Source organism: Pseudophryne corroboree, unplaced genomic scaffold (genome assembly GCF_028390025.1).
Source record: "Pseudophryne corroboree isolate aPseCor3 unplaced genomic scaffold, aPseCor3.hap2 scaffold_713, whole genome shotgun sequence".
In the NCBI taxonomy this organism is placed as follows: Eukaryota; Metazoa; Chordata; class Amphibia; order Anura; family Myobatrachidae; genus Pseudophryne; species Pseudophryne corroboree.
In genome coordinates this window covers 6,465-25,244 of record NW_026970296.1, presented here as the reverse complement: position 1 = coordinate 25,244, position 18,780 = coordinate 6,465, and the positions used below count along the sequence as shown (strand labels likewise).

The 18,780-nt window shown below is 45.7% G+C and overlaps 1 protein-coding gene across 1 annotated transcript in view; it reads right to left on the bottom strand.

Annotated features, from left to right (window-relative positions):
• LOC135039834 (oocyte zinc finger protein XlCOF6-like) overlaps positions 1–18,269 on the bottom strand; it is a 135,810-nt gene extending 117,541 nt beyond the window's left edge. Inside the window, exon 1 of the mRNA XM_063954763.1 lies at positions 16,971–18,269. Coding sequence (XP_063810833.1) covers positions 16,971–18,231 — 1,261 coding nt within the window. The 5' untranslated portion in view covers positions 18,232–18,269. The remainder of the gene's footprint in view (positions 1–16,970) is intronic.
• Between the last annotated feature and the right edge of the window lie 511 nt (positions 18,270–18,780).

The window sequence follows — 18,780 nt, the reverse complement described above, 5'->3', positions numbered from 1 at the left end:
ATGTGTATAACGTGCTCTACCTGCTGCAATGTGTATAACGTGCTCTACCTGCTGCAATGTGTATAACGTGCTCTACCTGGTGCAATGTGTATAACGTGCTCTACCTGGTGCAATGTGTATAACGTGCTCTACCTGGTGCAATGTGTATAACGTGCTCTACCTGCTGCAATGTGTATAACGTGCTCTACCTGCTGCAATGTGTATAACGTGCTCTACCTGGTGCAATGTGTATAACGTGCTCTACCTGCTGCAATGTGTATAACGCGCTCTACCTGGTGCAATGTGTGTAACGTGCTCTACCTGCTGCAATGTGTATAACGTGTTCTACCTGCTGCAATGTGTATAACGTGCTCTACCTGCTGCAATGTGTGTAACGTGCTCTACCTGCTGCAATGTGTATAACGTGCTCTACCTGCTACAATGTGTATAACGTGCTCTACCTGCTGCAATGTGTATAACGTGCTCTACCTGCTGCAATGTGTATAACGCGCTCTACCTGCTGCAATGTGTATAACGTGTTCTACCTGCTGCAATGTGTATAACGTGCTCTACCTGCTGCAATGTGTATAACGTGCTCTACCTGGTGCAATGTGTATGACGTGCTCTACCTGGTGCAATGTGTATAACGTGCTCTACCTGCTGCAATGTGTATAACATGCTCTACCTGCTGCAATGTGTATAACGTGCTCTACCTGCTGCAATGTGTATAACGTGCTCTACCTGGCGCAATGTGTATAACGTGTTCTACCTGCTGCAATGTGTATAACGTGCTCTACCTGCTGCAATGTGTATAACGTGCTCTACCTGCTGCAATGTGTATGACGTGCTCTACCTGCTGCAATGTGTATAACGTGCTCTACCTGGTGCAATGTGTATAACGTGCTCTACCTGGTGCAATGTGTATAACGTGCTCTACCTGCTGCAATGTGTATAACGTGCTCTACCTGCTGCAATGTGTATAACGTGCTCTACCTGCTGCAATGTGTATAACGTTTTCTACCTGCTGCAATGTGTATAACGTTCTCTACCTGCTGCAATGTGTATAACGTGCTCTACCTGCTGCAATGTGTATAACGCGCTCTACCTGCTGCAATGTGTATAACGTGCTCTACCTGCTGCAATGTGTATAACGCGCTCTACCTGCTGCAATGTGTATAACGCGCTCTACCTGCTGCAATGTGTATAACGCGTTCTACCTGCTGCAATGTGTATAACCTGCTCTACCTGGTGCAATGTGTATAACGTGCTCTACCTGCTGCAATGTGTATAACGTGCTCTACCTGCTGCAATGTGTATAACGTGCTCTACCTGCTGCAATGTGTATAACGCGCTCTACCTGCTGCAATGTGTATAACGTGCTCTACCTGCTGCAATGTGTATAACGCGCTCTACCTGCTGCAATGTGTATAACGTGTTCTACCTGCTGCAATGTGTATAACGTGCTCTACCTGCTGCAATGTGTATAACGTGCTCTACCTGCTGCAATGTGTATAACGTGCTCTACCTGGTGCAATGTGTATAACGTGCTCTACCTGGTGCAATGTGTATAACGTGCTCTACCTGCTGCAATGTGTATAACGTGCTCTACCTGCTGCAATGTGTATAACGTGCTCTACCTGCTGCAATGTGTGTAACGTGCTCTACCTACTGCAATGTGTATAATGTGCTCTACCTGCTGCAATGTGTATAACGTGCTCTACCTGGTGCAATGTGTATAACGTGCTCTACCTGCTGCAATATGTATAACGTGCTCTACCTGGTGCAATGTGTGTAACGTGCTCTACCTGGTGCAATGTGTATAACGTGCTCTACCTGGTGCAATGTGTTTAACGTGCTCTACCTGCTGCAATGTGTATAACGTGCTCTACCTGCTGCAATGTGTATAACGTGCTCTACCTGCTGCAATGTGTGTAACGTGCTCTACCTACTGCAATGTGTATAACGTGCTCTACCTGCTGCAATGTGTATAACGTGCTCTACCTGCTGCAATGTGTATAATGTGCTCTACCTGGTGCAATGTGTATAACGCGCTCTACCTGCTGCAATGTGTATAACGTGCTCTACCTGCTGCAATGTGTATAACGTGTTCTACCTGCTGCAATGTGTATAACGTGCTCTACCTGCTGCAATGTGTATAACCTGCTCTACCTGCTGCAATGTGTATAACGTGCTCTACCTGCTGCAATGTGTATAACGTGCTCTACTTGGTGCAATGTGTATAACGTGCTCTACCTGCTGCAATGTGTATAACGTGCTCTACCTGCTGCAATGTGTATAACGTGCTCTACCTGGTGCATTGTGTATAACATGCTCTACCTGCTGCAATGTGTATAACGTGCTCTACCTGCTGCAATGTGTATAACGTGCTCTACCTGCTGCAATGTGTATAACCTACTCTACCTGCTGCAATGTGTATAACGTGTTCTACCTGCTGCAATGTGTATAACGTGCTCTACCTGGTGCAATGTGTATAACGTGCTCTACCTGGTGCAATGTGTATAACATGCTCTTCCTGCTGCAATGTGTATAACGTGCTCTACCTGCTGCAATGTGTATAACGTGCTCTACCTGGTGCAATGTGTGTAACGTGCTCTACCTGCTATAATGTGTATAATGTGCTCTACCTGGTGCAATGTGTGTAACGTGCTCTACCTGGTGCAATGTGTATAACGTGCTCTACCTGCTGCAATGTGTGTAACGTGCTCTACCTGCTGCAATGTGTGTAACGCGCTCAGGGCCGGTTCTGTGATCTGTGGCGCCCCGGGCAAAATATGGGGGGCGTGGCTTTGATTGGGGGCGTGGTCAGCTCGCTGAAAGAAAAAGAAAAAAAAAGTATACTTACCATCCCCGTTCCTGATCCAGACCCCCTCCGCCGGCGGCGCCGCTCTTCGCCTCTCCTCCTCTCTTCTGTTCTCTTCGATCTATGGGAGAGACGTTATTATGTCTCTCCCATAGAACAGCATAGACACTAGAGGTCAATTATGACCCCTAGTGTCTGTGCCACTATGCTGTGCGGTGCGCGATGACGTCATCGCGCATCGCACAGCAGAAGTCCTCAAGACGAAGGGAAACTAGACCGTAGCGTCTAGTTTCCCTTCATGGAGAGGACCTTTGCTGTGCGGTGCGCGATGACGTCATCGCGCACCGCACAACTAAGGTCCTCTCCATGAAGGGAAACTAGACGCTACGCGTCTGGTTCCCTTCAAAGCGGGGGGCACAGCAGGGCACTACGGGGGGCACAGTGGCGGATCTTGCCCTGGTGCGGCGCCCTCCGGAAGGCGGCGCCCGGGCAAAAGTACCGCTTGCCCGTGGCAAGAACCGCCACTGAACGTGCTCTACCTGCTGCAATGTGTATAATGTGCTCTACTTGGTGCAATGTGTATAACGTGCTCTACCAGGCGCATTGTGTATAACGTGCTGTACCTGGTGCAATGTGTATAACGTGCTCTACCTGGCGCAATGTGTATAACGTGCTCTACCTGCTGCAATGTGTGTAACGTGCTCTACCTGCTGCAATGTGTATAACGTGCTCTACCTGCTGCAATGTGTATAACGTGCTCTACCTGCTGCAATGTGTGTAATGTGCTCTACCTGCTGCAATGTGTATAACGTGCTCTACCTGCTGCAATGTGTATAACGTGCTCTACCTGCTGCAATGTGTATAACGTGCTCTACCTGCTGCAATGTGTATAACGTGCTCTACCTGCTGCAATGTGTATAACGTGCTCTACCTGCTGCAATGTGTATAACGTGCTCTACCTGCTGCAATGTGTGTAATGTGCTCTACCTGCTGCAATGTGTATAACGTGCTCTACCTGCTGCAATGTGTATAACGTGCTCTACCTGCTGCAATGTGTATAACGTGCTCTACCTGCTGCAATGTGTATAACGTGCTCTACCTGCTGCAATGTGTATAACGTGCTCTACCTGGTGCAATGTGTATAACGTGCTCTACCTGCTGCAATGTGTATAACGTGCTCTACCTGCTGCAATGTGTATAACGCGCTCTACCTGCTGCAATGTGTATAACGTGCTCTACCTGCTGCAATGTGTATAACGTGCTCTACCTGGTGCAATGTGTATAACGTGCTCTCCCAGCTGCAATGTGTATAACGTGCTCTACCTGGTGCAATGTGTATAACGTGTTCTACCTGGCGCAATGTGTATAAAGTGCTCTACCTGCTGCAATGTGTATAACGTGCTCTACCTGCTGCAATGTGTATAACGTGCTCTACCTGCTGCAATGTGTATAACGTGCTCTACCTGCTGCAATGTGTATAACGTCCTCTACCTGCTACAATGTGTATAACGTGCTCTACCTGCTGCAATGTGTATAACGTGCTCTACCTGCTGCAATGTGTATAATGTGCTCTAACTGGCGCAATGTGTATAACGTGCTCTACCTGGCGCAATGTGTATAATGTGCTCTACCTGGCGCAATGTGTATAACATGCTCTATCTGGCGCAATGCGTATAACGTGCTCTACCTGGCGCTGTGTTAAAACGTGCTCTACCTGGCGCAATGTGTATAACGTGCTCTACCTGGCGCAATGTGTATAACGTGTTCTACCTGCTGCAATGTGTATAACGTGCTCTACCTGCTGCAATGTGTATAACGTGCTCTACCTGCTGCAATGTGTATAACGTGCTCTACCTGCTGCAATGTGTATAACGTGCTCTACCTGCTGCAATGTGTATAACGTGCTCTCCCAGCTGCAATGTGTATAACGTGCTCTACCTGCTGCAATGTGTATAACATGCTCTACCTGCTGCAATGTGTATAACGTGCTCTACCTGCTGCAATGTGTATAACGTGCTCTACCTGGTGCAATGTGTATAACGCGCTCTACCTGCTGCAATGTGTATAACGTGCTCTACCTGCTGCAATGTGTATAACGTGCTCTACCTGCTGCAATGTGTATAACATTCTCTACCTGCTGCAATGTGTATAACGTGCTCTACCTGCTGCAATGTGTATAACGTGCTCTACCTGGTGCAATGTGTATAACGTGCTTTACCTGGTGCAATGTGTATAACGTGCTCTACCTGCTGCAATGTGTATAACGTGCTCTACCTGCTGCAATGTGTATAACGTGCTCTACCTGCTGCAATGTGTATAACGTGCTCTACCTGGTGCAATGTGTATAACGTGCTCTACCTGCTGCAATGTGTATAACACACTACCTGCTGCAATGTGTATAACGTGCTCTACCTGCTGCAATGTGTATAATGTGCTCTAACTGGCGCAATGTGTATAACGTGCTCTACCTGGCGCAATGTGTATAATGTGCTCTACCTGGCGCAATGTGTATAACATGCTCTATCTGGCGCAATGCGTATAACGTGCTCTACCTGGCGCTGTGTTAAAACGTGCTCTACCTGGCGCAATGTGTATAATGTGCTCTACCTGGCGCATTGTGTATAACGTGCTCTACCTGCTGCAATGTGTGTAATGTGCTCTACCTGGTGCAATGTGTATAACATGCTCTACCTGCTGTAATGTGTATAATGAGCTCTACTGGTGCAATGTGTATAACGTGCTCTACCTGGTGCAATGTGTATAACGTGCTTTACCTGCTGCAATGTGTATAACACACTACCTGCTGCAATGTGTATAACGTGCTCTACCTGCTGCAATGTGTATAATGTGCTCTAACTGGCGCAATGTGTATAACGTGCTCTACCTGGCGCAATGTGTATAATGTGCTCTACCTGGCGCAATGTGTATAACATGCTCTATCTGGCGCAATGCGTATAACGTGCTCTACCTGGCGCTGTGTTAAAACGTGCTCTACCTGGCGCAATGTGTATAATGTGCTCTACCTGGCGCATTGTGTATAACGTGCTCTACCTGCTGCAATGTGTATAACGTGCTCTACCTGCTGCAATGTGTGTAATGTGCTCTACCTGGTGCAATGTGTATAACGTGCTCTACCTGCTGCAATGTGTATAACGTGCTCTACCTGCTGCAATGTGTATAACGTGCTCTACCTGCTGCAATGTGTATAACGTGCTCTACCTGCTGCAATGTGTATAACGTGCTCTACCTGCTGTAATGTGTATAATGAGCTCTACCTGCTGCAATGTGTATAACACACTACCTGCTGCAATGTGTATAACGTGCTCTACCTGCTGCAATGTGTATAATGTGCTCTAACTGGCGCAATGTGTATAACGTGCTCTACCTGGCGCAATGTGTATAATGTGCTCTACCTGGCGCAATGTGTATAACATGCTCTATCTGGCGCAATGCGTATAACGTGCTCTACCTGGCGCTGTGTTAAAACGTGCTCTACCGGGCGCAATGTGTATAATGTGCTCTACCTGGCGCATTGTGTATAACGTGCTCTACCTGCTGCAATGTGTATAACGTGCTCTACCTGCTGCAATGTGTGTAATGTGCTCTACCTGGTGCAATGTGTATAACATGCTCTACCTGCTGCAATGTGTATAACGTGCTCTACCTGGTGCAATGTGTATAACGTGCTCTACCTGCTGCAATGTGTATAACGTGCTCTACCTGCTGCAATGTGTATAACGTGCTCTACCTGCTGCAATGTGTATAACGTGCTGTACCTGGTGCAATGTGTATAACATGCTCTACCTGCTGTAATGTGTATAATGAGCTCTACTGGTGCAATGTGTGTAACATGCTCTACCTGCTGCAATGTGTATAACGTGCTCTACCTGCTGCAATGTGTGTAATGTGCTCTACCTGCTGCAATGTGTATAACGTGCTCTACCTGGTGCAATGTGTATAACGTGCTCTACCTGGTGCAATGTGTATAATGCGCTCTACCTGCTGCAATGTGTATAACGTGCTCTACCTGCTGCAATGTTTATAAAGTGCTCTACCTGGAGCAATGTGTATTACGTACTCTACCTGGAGCAATGTGTCTAACGTGCTCTACCTGCTGCAATGTGTATAACATGCTCTACCTGGTGCAATGTGTATAACAAGCTCTACCTGTTGCATTGTGTATAACGTGCTCTACCTGGTGCAATGTGTATAACGTACTCTGCCTGCTGCAATGTGTATAACGTGCTCTACCTGCTGCAATGTGTATAACGTGCTCTACCTGCTGCAATGTGTATAACGTGCTCTACCTGGTGCAATGTGTGTAACGTGCTCTACCTGCTATAATGTGTATAATGTGCTCTACCTGGTGCAATGTGTGTAACCTGCTCTACCTGGTGCAATGTGTATAACGTGCTCTACCTGTTGCAATGTGTATAACGTGCTCTACCTGCTGCAATGTGTGTAACGTGCTCTACCTGCTGCAATGTGTGTAACGTGCTCTACCTGCTGCAATGTGTGTAACGTGCTCTACTTGGTGCAATGTGTATAACGTTCTCTACCTCGAGCAATGTGTTTAACGTGCTCTACCTGCTGCAATGTGTATAACGTGCTCTACCTGGTGCAATATGTATAACGTGCTCTACCTGCTGCAATGTGTATAACGTGCTCTACCTGGTGCAATATGTATAACGTGCTCTACCTGGCGCAATGTGAATAACGTGCTCTACATGCTGCAATGTGTATAACGTGCTCTACCTTCTGCAATGTGTATAACGTGCTCTAACCGGCTGCAATGTATATAACGTGCTCTACCTGGCGCAATGTGTATAATGTGCTCTACCTGGCGCAATGTGTATAACGTGCTCTACCAGGCGCAATGTGTTTAACGTGCTCTACCTGCTGCAATGTGTATAACGTGCTCTACCTGGCGCAATGTGTATAACGTGCTCTACCTGGCGCAATGTGTATAACGTGCTTTACCTGCTGCAATGTGTATAACGTGCTCTACCTGCTGCAATGTGTATAACGTGCTCTACCTGCTGCAATGTGTATAACGTGCTTTACCTGCTGCAATGTGTATAACGTGCTCTACCTGGTGTAATGTGTATAACGTGTTCTGCCTGGTGCAATGTGTATAACGTGCTCTACCTGGTGCAATGTGTATAACGTGCTCTACCTGCTGCAATGTGTATAACGTTCTCTACCTGCTGCAATGTGTATAACGTGCTCTACCTGCTGCAATGTGTGTAACGTGCTCTACCTGGCGCAATGTGTATAACGTGCTCTACCTGCTGCAATGTGTATAACGTGCTATACCTGCTGCAATGTGTATGACGTGCTCTACCTGCTGCAATGTGTATAACGTGCTCTACCTGGCGCAATGTGTATAACGTGCTCTACCTGCTGCAATGTGTATAACGTGCTCTACCTGCTGCAATGTGTATGACGTGCTCTACCTGCTGCAATGTGTATAACGTGCTCTACCTGGCGCAATGTGTATAACGTGCTCTACCTGCTGCAATGTGTATAACGTGCTCTACCTGCTGCAATGTGTATAACGTGCTCTACCTGCTGCAATGTGTATAACGTGCTCTACCTGCTGCAATGTGTATAACGTGCTCTACCTGGTGTAATGTGTATAACGTGCTCTACCTGCTGCAATGTGTATAACGTGCTCTACCTGCTGCAATGTGTATAACGTGCTCTACCTGCTGCAATGTGTATAACGTGCTCTACCTGCTGCAATGTGTATGACGTGCTCTACCTGCTGCAATGTGTGTAATGTGCTCTACCTGCTGCAATGTGTATAACGTGCTCTACCTGCTGCAATGTGTATAACATGCTCTACCTGGTGCAATGTGTATAACGTGCTCTACCTGCTGCAATGTGTATAACGTGCTCTACCTGCTGCAATGTGTATAACATGCTCTACCTGGTGCAATGTGTATAAAGTGCTCTACCTGCTGCAATGTGTATAACGTGCTCTACCTGCTGCAATGTGTATAACGTGCTCTACCTGCTGCAATGTGTATAACGCGCTCTACCTGCTGCAATGTGTATAACGTGCTCTACCTGCTGCAATGTGTATAACGCGCTCTACCTGGTGCAATGTGTATAACGTGTTCTACCTGCTGCAATGTGTATAACGCGCTCTACCTGCTGCAATGTGTATAACGTGCTCTACCTGCTGCAATGTGTATAACGTGCTCTACCTGCTGCAATGTGTATAACGTGCTCTACCTGGTGCAATGTGTATAACGTGCTCTACCTGGTGCAATGTGTATAACGTGCTCTACCTGCTGCAATGTGTGTAATGTGCTCTACCTGGTGCAATGTGTATAACGTGCTCTACCTGCTGCAATGTGTATAACGTGCTCTACCTACTGCAATGTGTATAACGTGCTCTACCTGCTGCAATGTGTATAACGTGCTCTACCTGCTGCAATGTGTATAACGTGCTCTACCTGCTGTAATGTGTATAATGAGCTCTACCTGCTGCAATGTGTTTAACACACTACCTGCTGCAATGTGTATAACGTGCTCTACCTGCTGCAATGTGTATAATGTGCTCTAACTGGCGCAATGTGTATAACGTGCTCTACCTGGCGCAATGTGTATAATGTGCTCTACCTGGCGCAATGTGTATAACATGCTCTATCTGGCGCAATGCGTATAACGTGCTCTACCTGGCGCTGTGTTAAAACGTGCTCTACCTGGCGCAATGTGTATAATGTGCTCTACCTGGCGCATTGTGTATAACGTGCTCTACCTGCTGCAATGTGTATAACGTGCTCTACCTGCTGCAATGTGTGTAATGTGCTCTACCTGGTGCAATGTGTATAACATGCTCTACCTGCTGCAATGTGTATAACGTGCTCTACCTGGTGCAATGTGTATAACGTGCTCTACCTGCTGCAATGTGTATAACGTGCTCTACCTGCTGCAATGTGTATAACGTGCTCTACCTGCTGCAATGTGTATAACGTGCTGTACCTGGTGCAATGTGTATAACATGCTCTACCTGCTGTAATGTGTATAATGAGCTCTACTGGTGCAATGTGTGTAACATGCTCTACCTGCTGCAATGTGTATAACGTGCTCTACCTGCTGCAATGTGTGTAATGTGCTCTACCTGCTGCAATGTGTATAACGTGCTCTACCTGGTGCAATGTGTATAACGTGCTCTACCTGGTGCAATGTGTATAATGCGCTCTACCTGCTGCAATGTGTATAACGTGCTCTACCTGCTGCAATGTTTATAAAGTGCTCTACCTGGAGCAATGTGTATTACGTACTCTACCTGGAGCAATGTGTCTAACGTGCTCTACCTGCTGCAATGTGTATAACATGCTCTACCTGGTGCAATGTGTATAACAAGCTCTACCTGGTGCAATGTGTATAACGTGCTCTACCTGGTGCAATGTGTATAACGTACTCTGCCTGCTGCAATGTGTATAACGTGCTCTACCTGCTGCAATGTGTATAACGTGCTCTACCTGCTGCAATGTGTATAACGTGCTCTACCTGGTGCAATGTGTGTAACGTGCTCTACCTGCTATAATGTGTATAATGTGCTCTACCTGGTGCAATGTGTGTAACCTGCTCTACCTGGTGCAATGTGTATAACGTGCTCTACCTGTTGCAATGTGTATAACGTGCTCTACCTGCTGCAATGTGTGTAACGTGCTCTACCTGCTGCAATGTGTGTAACGTGCTCTACCTGCTGCAATGTGTGTAACGTGCTCTACTTGGTGCAATGTGTATAACGTTCTCTACCTCGAGCAATGTGTTTAACGTGCTCTACCTGCTGCAATGTGTATAACGTGCTCTACCTGGTGCAATATGTATAACGTGCTCTACCTGCTGCAATGTGTATAACGTGCTCTACCTGGTGCAATATGTATAACGTGCTCTACCTGGCGCAATGTGAATAACGTGCTCTACATGCTGCAATGTGTATAACGTGCTCTACCTTCTGCAATGTGTATAACGTGCTCTAACCGGCTGCAATGTATATAACGTGCTCTACCTGGCGCAATGTGTATAATGTGCTCTACCTGGCGCAATGTGTATAACGTGCTCTACCAGGCGCAATGTGTTTAACGTGCTCTACCTGCTGCAATGTGTATAACGTGCTCTACCTGGCGCAATGTGTATAACGTGCTCTACCTGGCGCAATGTGTATAACGTGCTTTACCTGCTGCAATGTGTATAACGTGCTCTACCTGCTGCAATGTGTATAACGTGCTCTACCTGCTGCAATGTGTATAACGTGCTTTACCTGCTGCAATGTGTATAACGTGCTCTACCTGGTGTAATGTGTATAACGTGTTCTGCCTGGTGCAATGTGTATAACGTGCTCTACCTGGTGCAATGTGTATAACGTGCTCTACCTGCTGCAATGTGTATAACGTTCTCTACCTGCTGCAATGTGTATAACGTGCTCTACCTGCTGCAATGTGTGTAACGTGCTCTACCTGGCGCAATGTGTATAACGTGCTCTACCTGCTGCAATGTGTATAACGTGCTATACCTGCTGCAATGTGTATGACGTGCTCTACCTGCTGCAATGTGTATAACGTGCTCTACCTGGCGCAATGTGTATAACGTGCTCTACCTGCTGCAATGTGTATAACGTGCTCTACCTGCTGCAATGTGTATGACGTGCTCTACCTGCTGCAATGTGTATAACGTGCTCTACCTGGCGCAATGTGTATAACGTGCTCTACCTGCTGCAATGTGTATAACGTGCTCTACCTGCTGCAATGTGTATAACGTGCTCTACCTGCTGCAATGTGTATAACGTGCTCTACCTGCTGCAATGTGTATAACGTGCTCTACCTGGTGTAATGTGTATAACGTGCTCTACCTGCTGCAATGTGTATAACGTGCTCTACCTGCTGCAATGTGTATAACGTGCTCTACCTGCTGCAATGTGTATAACGTGCTCTACCTGCTGCAATGTGTATGACGTGCTCTACCTGCTGCAATGTGTGTAATGTGCTCTACCTGCTGCAATGTGTATAACGTGCTCTACCTGCTGCAATGTGTATAACATGCTCTACCTGGTGCAATGTGTATAACGTGCTCTACCTGCTGCAATGTGTATAACGTGCTCTACCTGCTGCAATGTGTATAACATGCTCTACCTGGTGCAATGTGTATAAAGTGCTCTACCTGCTGCAATGTGTATAACGTGCTCTACCTGCTGCAATGTGTATAACGTGCTCTACCTGCTGCAATGTGTATAACGCGCTCTACCTGCTGCAATGTGTATAACGTGCTCTACCTGCTGCAATGTGTATAACGCGCTCTACCTGGTGCAATGTGTATAACGTGTTCTACCTGCTGCAATGTGTATAACGCGCTCTACCTGCTGCAATGTGTATAACGTGCTCTACCTGCTGCAATGTGTATAACGTGCTCTACCTGCTGCAATGTGTATAACGTGCTCTACCTGGTGCAATGTGTATAATGTGCTCTACCTGGTGCAATGTGTATAACGTGCTCTACCTGCTGCAATGTGTATAACGTGCTCTACCTGCTGCAATGTGTATAACGTGCTCTACCTGCTGCAATGTGTATAACGTGCTCTACCTGGTGCAATGTGTATAACGTGTTCTACCTGCTGCAATGTGTATAACGTCCTCTACCTGCTGCAATGTGTATAACGTGCTCTACCTGCTGCAATGTGTATAACATGCTCTATCTGGTGCAATGTGTATATCTTGCTCTACCTGGTGCAATGTGTATAACATTCTCTACCTGGTGCAATGTGTATAACGTGCTCTACCTGCTGCAATGTGTATAACGTCCTGATTATGTCCCAGTCAGAGGTGTGTGAGGTGGAGGAGGTGAGTGAGGTGGAGGAGGTGAGTGAGAGGGAGGAGGTGAGTGAGAGCGAGGAGGTTAGTGAGGAGGGGGTGGCTGCTGCTGCAGCCTCCAGTGATAGTGATGGTGTTGTGGCTCCGCAGCCACGCACCACTACAAAGACGGGCCGCAATGTTAAATTCAGCTACGCTGAGAATATGGCTTTGGTGCGGGAGCTGATGAGGCATCATCGGCAGTTGTTTGGCCATGATGCTGCAAAGGTGTCGTCACGCAGGAAGAGTGTTCTGTGGAGGAAGGTTGTTGCGGCTGTGAATAGTGAGGGTGTGGTGAGGCGGAACGAGGACACGCGTCGTAAGCGTTTTTACGACATAAAGCGCCGTGTCAAGGCGAAGATGGCCAAGGAGGCTAAATCGGCCCGCCAAACCAGGGTGGACACCCCTTCCGTGCATCTTACCGTGATTGGGAAGAGCCTGTGCGTGCACTCATTCCGCCAGAAGTGGTTGGTGCCACTTATGTCCGGGATTCGGATCGGCCAAGGCAGGATGGTGAGTTGTGTTTTTTGTGCTTTGTCCTTAGTTGTCTGAAATGTCTTCTAGCTAATTGTGGTTGTCAGTTTGTGCATTCTTCTAATGTGTTGGTGATGTAGTGCAGGCATGGCCAACCTGTGGCTCTCCAGCTGATGTGAAACTACAAGTCCCATCATGCCTTGCCACAGTTTTGCTATTAGGGAATGCTAAAACTGTGGCAGGGCATGCTGGGATGTGTAGTTTCACTACATCTGGAGAGCCACAAGTTGGCCAGGCCTGATGTACTGTTTTTTTTTTTTTTAATTATTACTGGTTGCCTTGGCGTTTTCCTGGTGTTGTAAGTCAAAAGTAAATGTTTGTAGGTGTGTTTTCATGCTTTAAAATTTTTTATTTTAATTGGGTTCTATTTTTGTTAGTTGGTTTCTTCTAATCAAATTTATATTTCAGTCTGGTGCGGGATAAATCCTAGTTTATTGACTGCTCTCATTGTTCCCAGTCACTGCCCCACGGCACATGGGATAAAAGTAGAAGGGGGATTCAGCCTATATACACCAGAGCTTCTTTATATCTATCAGAGGAAGGATCTCTATCAGAAGAATGGTTATAGCACTGTTTATATAACAGCATATATTATCATTATTACAGGCTGCTACTCTCTCCCCAGCCTCATTCATTCTTCAGATGTTATATTTCTGTAGCGGGTGCTGGAGATACAGAAAGGTGGTTCTCCTGATTTGTGGACTCATTGCATACAGACGTCATTACTAGTCACTGGTTACTACTCGTTATCTGACTGATTTATATTTATATCAGGCGTCACTCAGTGATTGGCAATAGTATTGTGTAGATACATGTTGGGACAACTTAGCAGGCCTTTGGAATGAAACAGGCAGAAAGCTGGATATTATCTATGCACTAACCTTGGGATAATATAATGTATACCTTGCTCTGTGACAGGGTTTCATAGTGTATACCTTGTTACAGGGAATATCCCTTCTCAATAACAATATTGTCACAGAAGTGATACAAATGTGTAGCATTGGATATGCATGCCTTAGACAACTGTGCTGTGTTACAGGGTTACACATGATATGCTCAGTCACAGGAGAACATCTTTTATTACCAACAATATTGTTTTATTCAATGTGCATATCTTTGTGATGTGGTCAGTTATCAATTTATATATGTACTGAATGGGTAACACATGTGATTGGGGATTCTGCTCTGGTACAGGGTTTTACAATGATATACTTGGTTGGTACTTATTTCATGCCTATTGAAAAATCTATCTTAAATAAAAATAAAAGTTATGTTTTAATTTATTCATGAAACAAAGAAAAAGAGTGCACCACACATTAAGGCTTCTTTAGATATAAGTCCACTAGCGTTTTTTTCTAAACCACCTAACCAGTCATTGCAATTTGCTTAATGGCGCACCTCCAACCAGATTAGCTAATCTTTGGTTCATACATAGAAGGATCATAAAACAATTATCATTTGGGCCTGTGCATAGTCCCTCAGACTTAACGTCTTCCCTGGAAATACTTGTGGATGGAGCCCTTCATTCGCTTTGCCAGGATTCAAGGGTGTTCAATCTGTTTAAATCAGAGCACTACATTTTGGCCACCGTGCTCGATTCTAGGTTTAAAGCCTACATTGTATCTCTCTTTCCGGACACAAGTCTGTAGAGGTGGAAAGACCTGCTGATGAGAAAATTGTCAGCTCAAGCGGAACGTGACCCGTCAACAGCTCCTCCTTCATTTTCTCCAGCAACTGGGGCTGCGAGGAAAAGGATAACATTTCCGAGCCCACCCGCTGGACACAAAAGTAACAATACAAGTGACACATTGACAGGAAATTGTTTCTGCCATCATAGCGACAATTATCTGGAAATAAGATAATACACAGACACATAAAAAGACTCAACGGAAATCTTTTGTTTTTAAACAACTTTATTTCATATCTTTAATACAGATTTTTCTCTATATTTTAAACTTAAAAAATACTTTACTCTGCACAACATGGATAAAATATCCTTTAAATCACAGAAACAATTCAAGTTACATTATAGTATTGCAGGTAAGTAAAACAGATACATATCAGGAGAGCCAAAACCCTATGGGGGTCATTCAGACCCAACTGCAATAGCAGTTTGCTGGTGGTGGCAATATACACGTGCGCAGCGGTCGTGCAGACACACATTGCGGTCGCATCCCTGAGGGGTGAACACAGGAGGGCCGGGACCATTTTCCGGGGGGCTGCGTGATATCACATATGCGTTCCTCTTTAACCCCCTATAAGCTTCCAGAGTGCACCTCATATCTCATCTTTTCCAAGTTACTACAAATGATGAGATCGGTAGCAGCACTACTTTCAGGATTATTACACAGAACACACATAAAGGCTGACACAGCAAATAACAGTAACACATACAAGGGATTAATTAGAAATAAGGAAGCACAATCATCATTAAGTCTAATTATCAACTGGTTCTCTGTGGGACCCATACACCTCTTTACTGCCACCAGCAGCCCCAGGTACTGCACTGCGGCCATCCGCCCCGTCTCCCCCCACTACTGCCACCACCCTGTCTCCCACCCCACTACTGCCACATCTCCCCCCACTACTGTCACCGCCCCATCTCCCCCCAAAACTGCCACCCACCCCGTCTCCTCCCACTACTGCCACCACCCCATATCCTCCCGCTACTGCCACCTGCCCAATCTCCCCCCACTACTGCCACTCGCCCTGCCTCCCCCCACTACCGCCACCCGCCCTGTATCCCCCCACTACTGCCACTGCCCTGTCTCCCCTCTGACACCTTAGTGCTGCTTGAGGACAATATTACCCACAGACAGTGCCTCCGGCAGCCCCCGCTGCAGCACTAGTGCCACCACCCTGTCTCCACCTCTGACATCTAAGAACTTCTTGGGGATTCTTGGTACTGCTGGTAACAGTTCTTCATCTGCAGATGGCAGCAACCAGGGCAGTAACGAGGCAGAAGCTGCTTCTGGTACCATGGACCCTGGTCATGTAGGGTTGGGATAGCCCATTATGTAATAGAGTCACCATCTTACAGGCAGCCGGTGAAGGGAGCAGAGAATGGGTGTTATGTGGCAGGAACGGGCTGGTTAGGTAAAAGCCTGGCTGCTGCATTCTGTACAAGCTACAAGCGGTGCAATTCTTTTGCTAGGAGACCCAGGTAGAAGAAATTGGAGTAGTCTATGCGTGATGATACAAGTACATGTATGACTGTAGGTAGATCTTCTGAGGGAATAAAGTGTTGGAGTCTGACTATGTTCCTCAGATGAGGATCTGATTGTGGCAGATACTGATGTCTAAGTGTCACTCCACTATCCAGGACACCAAGATTCCACACATGATCAGCATTTTGTAACTCTGAACCCCCAAGCGTAAGTCTGGTTGGTTTGCAAAGCTGAACTGTAGCCCTGCCCTTTGGTGGTGAGCTTAAAGACCTGCTTCATCAGGACTGAATCACAGCCAACTGGCATCACCCACACCTGGAGCTCAGCTAGACAACCCTTTAGGATTGGTACTGGGTTCTCAGTACCTAGAGCAAAGACAGGTCATCTGTATAGCAGTGGTAGATGAGGGCATGACATCTGATTATTTCACCCGGTGGTAACATGTATATTGCAAAAAGCATAGGAGATAGGATAAGAACCTTGAAGAACAATGCATGGCAATGATAAGTATACTCCAGAAGATTAAAATGGTTCCTCACCTGAGTGATGTCTATTGTGTGTAACAAGAGATGATTTATTTCTCAGAGTATAGAAATCGCTTCTCACCTGTGTGACTTCTGTAATGTCTAACAAGAGCTGATTTGTGTGCAAAACATTTCCCACACTCAGAACATGGAAATGGCTTCTCACCTGTGTGAGTTCGCTGATGTGTAATAAGTTCTGATTTCTGTGTAAAACATTTCTCACACTCAGAACATGGAAATGCCTTCTCACCTGTGTGACTTCTGTGATGTATAACAAGAACTGATTTCTGTGTAAAACATTTCCCGCACTCAGAGCAAGAAAATGGCTTCTCACCTGTGTGAGTTCTCTGATGTCTAACAAGATGTGATTTGTCTGCAAAACCTTTCCCACACTCAGAACATGGAAATGCCTTCTCACCTGTGTGACTTTGCTGATGGGTAACAAGTCGTGATTTGTGTGTAAAACATTTCCCGCACTCAGAGCAAGAAAATGGCTTCTCACCTGTGTGACTTCTGTGATGTATGACAAGATCTGATTTACATGCAAAACATTTCCCACACTCAGAGCAAGAAAATGGCTTCTCACCTGTGTGACTTCTGTGATGTATAACAAGATCTGATTTACATGCAAAACATTTCCCACACTCAGAACATGGAAATGGCCTCTCACCTGTGTGACTTCTGTGATGTATAACAAGATCTGATTTACATGCAAAACATTTCCCACACTCAGAACATGGAAATGGCTTCTCACCTGTGTGCTCTCTCTGATGTCTAACAAGATTGGATTTCCAGGTAAAACTTTTCCCGCACTCAGAGCAAGAAAATGGCCTCTCACCTGTGTGACTACTCTGATGTCTAACAAGAAGTGATTTAAGTGCAAAACATTTCCCACACTCAGAACATGGAAATGGCTTCTCACCTGTGTGACATCTCTGATGTATAACAAGATGTGATTTCTTTGTAAAACATTTCGCACACTCAGAACATGGAAATGGCTTCTCACCTGTGTGACTTCTCTGATGTATAACAAGTTGTGATTTCTTTGTAAAACATTTCCCACACTCTGAACATATCAGTGGCCTTCCACCTGCCTTACCTGTGTGTAGGTTAATAGGCTTTGTGTTCTTTGTAAAACATTTGGCATCTATAGAACACGGAAACACTGTATCTACTGTCAGAGCTGTAACAGATGCACCAATATCAGAGTCATCAGGAGAACATTTCCCAGGATCAGGGGGATCAGCTGATAGAGCTGGATGTATAATTGGGGTAATGGGATTAGCTCCTGGAGAATCCTGTCTACTGTCATTATCTTTTATGTCACAATCCGGGGATAACATTAGATGTCCTTCTGAGATATTCCTGCTTGTGTGTCCATCTGCTGGAAATAAAATACATTACGGAAATGTGACATTTTCTGTAACAATATTAATCCTGTAAACAATAGGAGAAGACGACTCTCTGGGACACTTAATTGTAAATGTGTGTGTATAATAAAACATAACTTTTAATGAAGGCTTTATAATATTGTGTCTCAGACTATCATTGTGTCCACCCTCCTGAGAACTCTCACAATAACAAATGTAATATTATAATAAGACTTAGATATATCTCTCTCTTGTACTGGTAACTAACCATGAAGTATAAATGGAGATGTAGTCACTCGCCAAGTCCTATGTCAGCAACAATGTAAAACAATGGATAGGGGAACATATCGTATGATTTGGAGATTCTAGATGAACAATAATATCAGTCATATGAGCTGATGGATCAGAGAAATGTCTCCTAACGTTACTCCTGGAAGCATTGGTAAGGTAGAATTCCTTTATGTGTGCTCATACGCTGGTAAGCCTGTACATGTGTTACTCACCCTTATATAACGTATATTG